The sequence below is a fragment of the Melanerpes formicivorus genome, unplaced genomic scaffold (assembly GCF_026170545.1).
Source record: "Melanerpes formicivorus ecotype bairdi unplaced genomic scaffold, bMelFor1.0.p_v2 SCAF_2, whole genome shotgun sequence".
NCBI lineage: Eukaryota > Metazoa > Chordata > Aves > Piciformes > Picidae > Melanerpes > Melanerpes formicivorus.
This window is the reverse complement of record NW_027142354.1, coordinates 56,979,997-56,990,499: the sequence shown is the minus strand read 5'-3', so window position 1 is coordinate 56,990,499 and position 10,503 is coordinate 56,979,997. Positions and strand designations below refer to the sequence as shown.

At 51.5% G+C, this 10,503-nt stretch overlaps 1 protein-coding gene across 1 annotated transcript; it reads right to left on the bottom strand.

Moving 5' to 3' along the window:
* Positions 1–440: 440 nt before the first annotated feature.
* On the bottom strand, positions 441–7,212 carry LOC137453454 (uncharacterized). The gene is made up of 2 exons (XM_068162711.1): positions 7,060–7,212; positions 441–3,918 (listed from the first exon to the last, which is right to left on the bottom strand). The coding sequence occupies exon 2, from the start codon at positions 3,914–3,916 to the stop codon at positions 2,939–2,941; it is 978 nt and encodes a 325-aa protein (XP_068018812.1). The 5' UTR covers positions 3,917–3,918; positions 7,060–7,212; the 3' UTR covers positions 441–2,938.
* Between the last annotated feature and the right edge of the window lie 3,291 nt (positions 7,213–10,503).

The following is a 10,503-nucleotide window of genomic DNA, read 5'->3' as shown; positions in this document are numbered from 1 at the left end:
CTCTGCTGGAAAAGCTGATGGGTTTCAGGGTTGTAGAGGCTTGCAGGATTTATGGTAGCTGAGAAGGAATCAGCATTGGGCATGAGCTGCAAAAGGGGTGAGATGTGAAGGCTCTTCAGTGCCTCTGCCATGAGGGTAGCGATTTTAGCTGCAGTGGTTGCCCCCAGGGGATCTGCTGATACACAGCTTGGATGGTTTCAAGGAAAACAACTAGCCTGGGGCCTGGGCACGGAGGGCCTGGGCATGGAGATCCTGACCCTGACAAGGCAGAAAATCTTGGCAAGGCCTTCAATGTGTGGGGAAAGAGCCTGGAGCCTGCTCTGATGGTGACCTGGGGGGGTGAGAAGGGGTTTGGAAGGTAAGCCATAAACTCTTGTGCTATGGAGCAGCCCTGCACTGACAGCAATCACCTGTGGTTGTGCAGTAATGGAAACAGTGACTCGATGGAAAGGCTTTATTTGTTTTGTCTGTCAAAAGCAGGGGTACATGCAGCTGGCACAAGACTTGCTAGGCATTACTGTCAGAAATATTCACACAGAGGGAAGCTTGAGTGTCAGCAGGGCAATGAGGACAAGCATCACTTGAATCCCAACATTAACCTGAGAAGGAAAGGAAAGGAGGAGACAGAGCAGCCTGGCATCTCCACAGTTCAGCTCCCTGTTGGCTGGTAGTGCTGGAGCCATCCTCACTTTGCTGCTTGCTGTGTGGTTAGCTCAAAAACGAAGATGAGATGCAGCTGAGCTCCGCAGCACTAATGAGTTTCAACAGGAGGAAAAAAAATCACTTGAGGTAAGAGAGGTGAGAATGAGAAGTTCAAACAGGCTTCCCTTTTGATCCTTGAGCTTATTTACACTCATGTTGGTGCTGAGCAGAAGTTGCCTTCTGATTTAATCTGCCCAAGGGTGGTTGAGGAACCGCGTGCGAGCGTGTTTGCAGCTCCAGCTTTCCAAGGGTAGTCCCCAGCTTGGCTGCTGCTGAGCAAACAGCCTGCTCCCTCTGCTCTCCTCCCTGCCAAAAGATTTATTCCCTACTAGGACTACTAATAGTTAAACTTGTACTGCTTGGCAATCTCCTCACCTACTTCTCTTGGCTGGCTGTGGAGAGTGTGGCACCAGGCGCAGGTGTGAGAAGCTGCTCTGACTGCCCAGGAAAGCGCTGCTGAGAGGTGGAGTCACTGGATGAGGAGGTCTCCATGCAGCAGGTTCGTGCTCACCACACCACAATGGGATCTCACAGCCATGCAGGGAGGCTTCTCTTCCTACAGATGTCCCATTCAGCACTAGCATCAGCTGGATTGTTTCGTGTGTGGTGTGTGCTGGATGGTTGTACCACGCGCTCGGGCCGTGGGCTTTTCATGTTTCAGTCTCCCAGCCCCAGGCAAAGCACAGTCAGCATCCTTGGCACGGTCAGGGAGGTGAGAACACAGCAGCACAGGTATGAAGGGAAACCCAGAGAGGATTGTTTCACTCTCAGGTCCTGTGAATATCACCCTAGCATCCCCAGGCAGCCAGAGCTGCTCTTGTGCTGCTGAGCCAGCAGAGCCATGTGTGAGCTCATGGGGCTCCAGCGCCCAAACGCTGTGAGTGCCCATAGTGTGCAGCCTGGCTGGTGTGGGTGTGAGTGCCCATAGTGTGCAGCCTGGCTGGTGTGGGTGTGAGTGCCCATAGTGTGCAGCCTGGCTGGTGTGGGTGCCCATGGTGTGTAGCCTGGCTGGTGTGGGTGCTCATGGAGTGCAGCCTGGCTGGTGTGGGTGCTCATGGAGTGCAGCCTGACTGGTGTGGGTGTGAGTGCCCATAGTGTGCAGCCTGGCTGGTGTGGGTGTGAGTGCTCATAGTGTGCAGCCTGGCTGGTGTGGGTGTGAGTGCTCATAGTGTGCAGCCTGGCTGGTGTGGGTGTGAGTGCTCATAGTGTGCAGCCTGGCTGGTGTGGGTGTGAGTGCTCATAGTGTGCAGCCTGGCTGGTGTGGGTGTGAGTGCTCATAGTGTGCAGCCTGGCTGGTGTGGGTGTGAGTGCCCATAGTGTGCAGCCTGGCTGGTGTGGGTGTGAGTGCTCATAATGTGCAGCCTGGCTGGTGTGGGTGTGAGTGCTCATAGTGTGCAGCCTGGCTGGTGTGGGTGTGAGTGCTCATAGTGTGCAGCCTGGCTGGTGTGAGTGTGACAGGGCAGAGACCAGCACAATATCTGGGTTTGTCACAGCTGGCATTGCAGGATGTTACAGCTCCAGGACAGCTGCAGCAGTGGCACAGCAGTGCCCACCCAGGTCTCCTAGCTCTTCTCCTGCCTGAGGGTAAATCAAGGAGTAAAGGTAACAGAGAAGTGCCAGAGTGAGCAACAGGAAAATCCCCACCCAGAAGGGTTGTCATATCCTCCATGTTGCCCTCTAGCAAATCCTCATGAAAGGCTCCTCACAATTATGAGCCCTGCTTCCCTGTGGTACTGCACTAAGAGGGGATCTGGCCTGTGGTATCTGGTGCTGGAGTAGTGATCTACAACTGGGTCTCCTACTGAGGGTTTACAGTGGAGGAAGCACATTTAGAACTGTCCAAGCATTGGGCAAAATGGTCCTTCCAGAACAGCTGGACACAAGTGTGAGGCACACCTGGCTGCTTGGCCCTTGCTGGAAAACACCAGTGGTCTGATGTTACCCCAGATTGCTTCTCCTCTAGAACAGATGAAGTTTGTCCTCTCTCCAGCTTTTCTTCATGCTCAGGGCAGTTCCAGGCAACAGATGGGGGAGATACCTTTCCAAAATGAGAACTAATTGTTTCCTTAGGGGATGAGACTGAACTGTCCCTTCGCCCACTGATGAGGGATACGATGGGTCACAAAAGTCTGCCTGACTTGCATGCACGTTCAAGCCATGCTGGACTCCAGGGAGAGCTTCTAGAGCACAGGGTGTTTATATCCTGTGAATAAGATTATTCTGAGCAACTCCTTCTTCACACTTCAGCAATGGCTGGGAGCAAACAAGCTTTTACCCTTGCTTCTTTCCAGGTGCATCTGTGCTCTGAAATCCAGTTACGGATCATGGCTTTTTTAGGTACCTGGAAGAGCTCAGAGTATCTCTGCTGAGTGGGGACATCACCCGTCACATCTTTGGCACAGTGAGAAGTTTCTCTCCCTTCTCTTCCCCCAGTGCCTGCTGTGTTGGATGAACAACCCTGCCTTCCTACAGAGGAGTGCCAGACTGGGGCTCCTACCAGCTTCCCTCTGGCTGAGGATGGCTTTTCACTGGTACTCAGCAAGGTGCTGTGCTCCTTCTGCCTGTGGTTGCTCCCTAGCACTGCTCCCTCCTCTCTCCTCAGGTACTTCCTCTCCAAGCAGACTGCTTCCTTCTGTGCTGGTCTTGGGGAGGGAAGCCTTGGAAAGCTGAACACTCCTGGAACATTTGGGTTCCCTGTGGCTGTTTCTTTCGTGGCTGGGGGATGAAGTTCATTGTCTGGGGTGGAAAAGTACCGTGAGTAACTAGCGCTGGAGCCATAGGAAGCAGCCTTGGAGGAGCAGAACTTTCCTGCACAGGTGTAAATCTGAGCCAAGGGGTCCTCTCTGGCCCAGAAGTCAGCTTCTGCAGGCATCACTTTTCCCAGTGGCACCACATTTGAGATTAAATTGGTCAGTTTACAATCAGGCATTTCCTGCTGCATCTCCCCAAGGGATGGAGACCGTTTCGTGCCTTCAAAGGTCTTCCGGACCTTTCTGTCCTGCACCTTCAGACTGCTTTCAGGAAGGCCTGGGAAGGTGGGTCTGGCAAGGTGGCAGATGGATTGAATGTAGTCATCACTGGAGTACGAGTCTGGGCTGGCTGCAGTGCTCCCAGTGTGCTTCAGGCTGCTGGCTGAATCTTCCATTGCTTCCTCGTGGGTTTCACATATGGTTGGGAGAGGCTTTGAAAGAGCCAATCTTATCCGGGGTGCCATGGCTGCAAAGAAGAGACCAGACACCATCAGCATGTGAAAGTGGCAAAGAAATGTTGGGGCTTGTCCACGCTACCTGAGCCACTCAGTGCTTCACAGAACCACAGAATTAAATAGGTTGGAAAAGACCTTGGAGATCATTGAGTCCAACCTATCACCCAACACCATCTGATCAACTAAACCATGGCACTGTGCCCCATCCAGTCTCTTAAACACATGGAGTGATGGTGACTCCACCACCTCCCTGGCAGCCCATTCCAATGGCCAATTTCTCTTTCTGGGAAGAATTTCTTCCTAACATCCAGCCTAAACTGCAAAACTGTTTTAGAATCACAGAATTGTTGGGGTTGGAAGGGACCTCAGGGATCATTCAGCTCCAACCCCCTGCCATGGGCAGGGACACCTCACACTACAGCAGGTTGCTCAGAGCCACATCCAGCCTGGTCTTAAAATCTCCCAGGGATGAGGCTTCCACCACCTTCCTGGGCAACCTGTGCCAGTCTCTCACCACCCTTATGGGGAAGAATTTCTTCCTAACATCCAACCTGAATCTACTCCTTTCTACTTTTTTTCCACTCCCTCTAGTCCTATCACTACCTGACACCTAGAAGTCCCTCACCCACCCCTTTTTCCCCTCAAACCCACAGCACCTGGGCTCTGTTGGAATCTCCTCCCACCCCAGGTGTAGCCACTCTGCCCTCCCCACCCACTCCCCTTTTTAATCTCCCCCAGGAAAGGCAGAAGCCCCAAGCTGAGCCCTTCTGGGCTGAGGATCCTCCTCTCATCTCAGGTGAGTGCCCCTGGTGCACACTGGGTGTTGGTGGTGGTGACTACAAAGGCCGGGGGGCCTGCTGGCCCCCCGGTTGTTAGGAACAGGATTGATGATTACTCCAACATCATCCACGGGTGCTGGCTGGGGCTCCTTACTGGGGCTGAACTCCTCTGGGTGGAGCTCTGAGCTCCTCCTCAGTATGAAGTGACTCATTTACCTGTTGTAGCTGGCACTGTGGTGTAGAATAAAATGATGGAATTGTTTAATTATTATTTAATTATTATTAATTATTATTTAATAAACCAATACTGCTCTGTAGGTAGAATAGAATGGAATAGAGCAGGTGGGAAGAGACCTTTAAGATCATCAGGTCCAACCTATCACCCAATGCCATCTAATCAACTAATCCATGGCACCAAGTGCCTCATCCAGTCTCCTCCTAAACACCCCCAATGATGGTGACTCCACCACCTCCCCGGGCAGCACATTTCAATGGGCAATCACTCTCTCAGTATAGAATTTCCTCCTAACATCCAGTCTGAACCTCCCCTGGCACAGCTTGAGACTGTGTCCTCTTGTTCTGGTGCTGGTTGCCTGGGAGAAGAGACCAACCCCCAGCTGGCTACAACCTCCCTTCAGGTAGTTGTAGAGAGCAATAAGGTCTCCCCTGAGCCTCCTCTTCTCCAGGCTAAGCAGCCCCAGCTCCCTCAGCCTCTCCTCATAGGGCTTGTGTTCCAAGCCCCTCACCAACTTTTCCCTGTGGCAAACAGTGGTGGTTATAGAAAGTGCATGTTAGGTAGTTGTAGGTGGTTATAGAAAGTGTTTTAAACAGTTGCTGGCACTACTTTTACATCCATGGCTTCATAAAGAGCTCACAGATTCAGAAGGAGCCAAGTGATTTAGTGCAGGAGGAAAGAAAACCTTCATTAGAGAACCCAGCAGCAGTGCTCCCTTCTGAAGCAGTGCAGGGAGCAGTGGCTGAAGCAGGGTGGTGCAGGTGCACTGACTCATCTTGCTGCCCAGGTTGTGGCAGCAAAGGACAATCTGCTCTCCTTATTCAATGCTGTGCTGCTTTGGTCACTGTCACAGGGCTCTGACTTCACGCTGTCTGAACAGGCAAGAACTGACCTTAACAGGAGAGGAGCTGACCTACCCCCGTGGGGAGCATCATGTAAATAAAGGGGCACTACAGCTGAGCTCTTCCACAGAAGTCCCTTTGCTTCTCTGCCACTGGTTCCTAAACATAGTTATGGAGTGGGAGAGCCTCCCCTGAGTGCTTACATAAAGTCCAAAGGATTGTATTCGTCTCCTTTGCATTCAAATGATTTTTTAGGATGGATTTCCATCAAACTGCTGCCACTAGCAAGTTAAAACTTTTAAGCGAATACTTCATGTTGGATTGCTTGCTAAATATACTGATTTTTTTCCCCCCTTCAAAATACTCTTCCCTGTGCTTTTCCTCTCCCCTTCTAGCAGCAGTGATCGCATAGCCTGGATCCATGTTTGCTTCTTGTTTCCCTACCCCTCCCCGATGGAGTGTGTGTGAGTAATGTGCCTCCGGGACAAGGCTTTGTTGTGCGATTAACCACAGAAGTGCTTTGCTAGCTGCTCTAATGCCTTGCTTGTCACTGCTGAAATGAAGCTGCTTTGTTGAACCTCCCTGCAAAGCTGCAGATCACACAAGTGAGGAGCTTGCACCCAGCCCGGGCTGTCAGTCCCTCCCAGGGCTGCTGCTGGCTTTTACTGGTTTTCATCTCAGGTGTTACTGGTAAAGGCAGCCAAGCTGGGATTTGCTGCACCGAGAGCAAGAGATGCCTGCTTTGGACCTGATGGCCTTTTTGTTGCTCTTTCTTTACCCTGCCTGCTTCTCTCTCTTCGTTTCTTTAAGCATGAGGAGGGGAGCTTGCTCCTCCACCTTCCCTCCCACCCCTTGCAGTGTCAGGGTCCAGGCCTGCTGCGCCCCTGGTGTGCAGGAGGGCAGCCGGATGCTGCAGATCTGGCCAGGGGCAGGTCGTGCTCACTCCCAGGGCACTGATCCGTGCCTGAGTCCTGCCGGTGTGCCCTTCCTGCGGAAGGACATGAAATTACCTAGTTACAGAAAAACCCTTCCCAGGGGATGGAGCTCCTCCAGCCTGGGGGCAATCCCCTTTGCCCCAGGCACCACACCGGCACGGCCGTGCTCCGTGCCAAGGTCACCTTCCCAGAGAGCCCCCGGAGAGCACGACCCCTCCCCTCCCCCCTACCCTGTGGCTTCCCTTCCCAGCCCCTCCTGGAGCATCCCCAGCTGCTGCCATCCTGGATCCTTCCCAGCAGCACGCAGGACACGGCCCACAGCCCACCCCCCGAGCCCATCACTTGCCATGGCCTCCCTTACCTGCGCTGCTGCCTGCTCTGCAGGGCCGGCCGGTGGCTGTCAGCTCCCCTGGCTCCCACGTCTCTGCCCTGCTCTCTCCCTGCCTGTTTCCAGTACAGAACGTGTGCTGCTCAGACCAAACGTGCACCAGGCTCCCTGCCTCCAGTCAGCTGATTCACTGCCTGGTTTGTTGCTGTGGCTAAATATAGCCTCTCTGGCTGCCTGCCCTGCCCCACAGCCCGCAGCTGACAAATGCTGTGTGGCATCGGGACAGCCAACGGGCACCGGGGAGGCAGGGCCAGCCTGTCCCCAGCAGGATGAGCCACGCCACATCTCTGCTGCTCGGCTGCCTCATCAAAGCTCCCCACGCAGAAAGCCTGTGTGGAGCCGTGGGGGTGCTGCAGGAGGGGCTGTCTCTGCTTTGCATGGAGAGGGGTGAAAAGAGGAGCCCTAGTACCATCGTTTCCTTGCTGGAAGGGGAGTCCTTGGATTTGGGGGCTGCTTTTGCCCCTTCCCCTGCCTTATTTCCCCATCAAATTCATGCCACATGGCTAGGTTTGCCCAGGAGAGCCAGAGTGGTGCTCAGAGCTTCATTATCGCTGCTCTCCTCCCTCCCTCCTCCCAGCTCTGCTGCAGCCAGCCCCACCACTGCACTGGCAACCTCCCTGGGCTCTGCTCCTCTCCCCTCTGCCCCCAGCATCACCCCTGTTTGTGGTTTGCTGAGCCAGCATCCACCAAGTGAGAGAGCATCACAGCAAATGGCTGTGCCAGCAGGACCAGCAGTGTCCATCCCATGAGTCTGTGGGCAGCAGGGATTTGTCTTTGTTTTCTGGCTTATTAACATGCTACAGACTGGTGGCAGTTCCAGTGTAACTCCTCTATCCCTCTAGTAGCCTCTCTGGCAGTGAGTAGGTGAAGAGTTGTTTTGCAGCAGAATCTTCCTTCTGTTTTATGTCCCAATAGTGTCCTTAGAGGAAGCCTCAGTAGCTGCTGGTCACAGAATCACAGAGGGGTGGGGTTGGGAGAGACCTCTGGAGATCACCGAGTCCAACTGCCCTGCTAACACAGGTTTGCCTAGATCAGCTTGCACAAGAACGTGTCCAGCAAGGTTTTAAAAGCCTCTGGAGAAGAAAACTCCACACCCTCTCTGGGCAGCCTGTTCCAGTGTTCCATTACCCTCAAATTAAAGAAGCTTCCCCCTAAGTTCAAGTGAAACCTCCTGTGTCCAGTTTATACCCTCTGCCCCTTGTCCTGTCACTGGCCACCACTGAAAAGAGCCCAGCCCCATCCTCATGACCTCTACCCTTCAGATTTTTATATGTATTGATGAGATCCCCTCTCAGTCTTCTTTTCTTTTTTGCCCAGGGTAAAGAGCCCCAGGTCTCTCAGCCTCTCCTCTGAAGAGATGCTCCTGTCCTCTAATCATCCTCTAGGCCCTCTGCTGGACTCTCTCCACTCGTTTCCCTGTCCCCCTTGAACTGGGGAGCTCAGCCTCACCACACAGCCTCACTAGGGCAGGTTAGAGGGGGAGGAGAACCTCCCTTGGAGGAATAGTGCACAGCACCACTGTGTGACCAAGGCCAGAGAGCGTGACTGATTCTGAACCTTGCTGCTCCTCACACCACCTGTCCTGAGCTGCTGGGAGAGACAGAAAGAAAAGCAGAAATCTTAGATTAAAACCCACAGTGCTAGTTTTAATGCAAAACTCTAAATGCTGCCTGCCAGCATTCAGGCTTGGAATGCTGATTTGCTTGCCCAAGCTCTTTCTCCTCCTCCAGTGGATGGAATTAAGCAGCTCAAAAGACTCCTGCATCCCTTCAGGATATGGTTTGAAGCAGAGATGATTTGCTTTCTGGAAATAGCCTTTGCTTAGCATGTAAATGTAAAAGGTGTGCAGGCTTAAGCTGTTTGGACTTCTGATGCCAGACAACTGAAGTTAGCTGAAATGACCCTCAGCTCTCATGCATTAAATTTGCTAACAGCGATGATCTGCTGTGATTGAGCTGCAGTAGCAGCTTAGAGCTTAGGTTTCTCCTTCTTGCTTGCAGGCACCATAATTGCCATCGAATGGAAAAAACCCTCAGACCCCATCTCTAAACAGCTGCAGTATGCAGCTTGGGAAAGCCATTTCATGAGGAAAATCACTGACCTGGGGAAAAAAAACCAAACAACACAAGCAACACAAACACATGCACAGATGTGCATGGAAATGTTCTCTTTATAAAACACTTCAAGGCTGGTCCCCTCCCCTGAAAGTCCTTCCTCCCAGCTGGAGACATCTCCTTCTCAAAGGTTCTATGGTCTGATGGAGAAGCAGAACCCCAAAGGTGCTACCCTACCTGGGACAGCAGCAGCAGCCCCAAGGGCAGCTGAATTGGCCTGAGGGTTGGGTTATCAGATGTCTGACAGGCTCAGGCCCCCTCCTAAGGATTTGCCATATCATTGTCCCCCTGTGTAGCTTTGGTGGTGTCTGACAGGATGTGGCAGCCTCTCCTTGGGGGGAACAGGGCTGCAGAGACCTCAGGCCTTAGACTGAGAGGCTGCCCAAGAGCCTCTAAGGCGACAAAGTGATCAGGGTCCTCACGAAATGGGGTAAGGGATTACTTTATGAAACTCTACTGAAAACAGGGGTTTGTAACAAAAATCCCTTCACCTATTGAAATGATTTTCTTCATGGTGGAAAACCCCCAGACACATTAATTGGAATCTCTGGTATTAGAATTATTCAGACAACCCCAGTAGGAGAGTGCCTTGGTCTCTGCCATCTTTTTTTTCACATTCTTGACGATATGAAGGTTAAAATATAAATTAAGAAGTACCAGATAGAGCTTTAAAAGCAGCTATCACTAACCAAATGTCATTTACAGCAACAACTCTGGGCTTATCACAAGCACAGCTTGCTTTTTTCATCAAATGGTTGTTCCTAAAATGATAAATAAAAGAAAGAAGGAGAGAAAGAAAGAAAAGAAGGAAAGAAAGAGAGAAAGGAAGAAAAGAAAGGAAGAGAGAAAGAGAGAAAGGAAGGAAGGAAAGAGAGAAAGGAAGAAAAGAAAGGAAGGAAGAAAAGAAAGGAAGGAAGAAAAGAAAGGAAGGAAGAAAAGAAAGGAAGGAAGAAAAGAAAGGAAGGAAGAAAAGAAAGGAAGGAAGAAAAGAAAGGAAGGAAGAAAAGAAAGGAAGGAAGAAAAGAAAGGAAGGAAGAAAAGAAAGGAAGGAAGAAAAGAAAGGAAGGAAGAAAAGAAAGGAAGGAAGAAAAGAAAGGAAGGAAGAAAAGAAAGGAAGGAAGAAAAGAAAGGAAGGAAGAAAAGAAAGGAAGGAAGAAAAGAAAGGAAGGAAGAAAAGAAAGGAAGGAAGAAAAGAAAGGAAGGAAGAAAAGAAAGGAAGGAAGAAAAGAAAGGAAGGAAGAAAAGAAAGGAAGGAAGAAAAGAAAGGAAGGAAGAAAAGAAAGGAAGGAAGAAAAGAAAGGAA

Excerpts from the sequence above, each read along its gene's own strand:
- LOC137453454 (XM_068162711.1), bottom strand. The coding sequence starts at position 3,916 with ATGGCACCCCGGATAAGATTGGCTCTTTCAAAGCCTCTCCCAACCATA.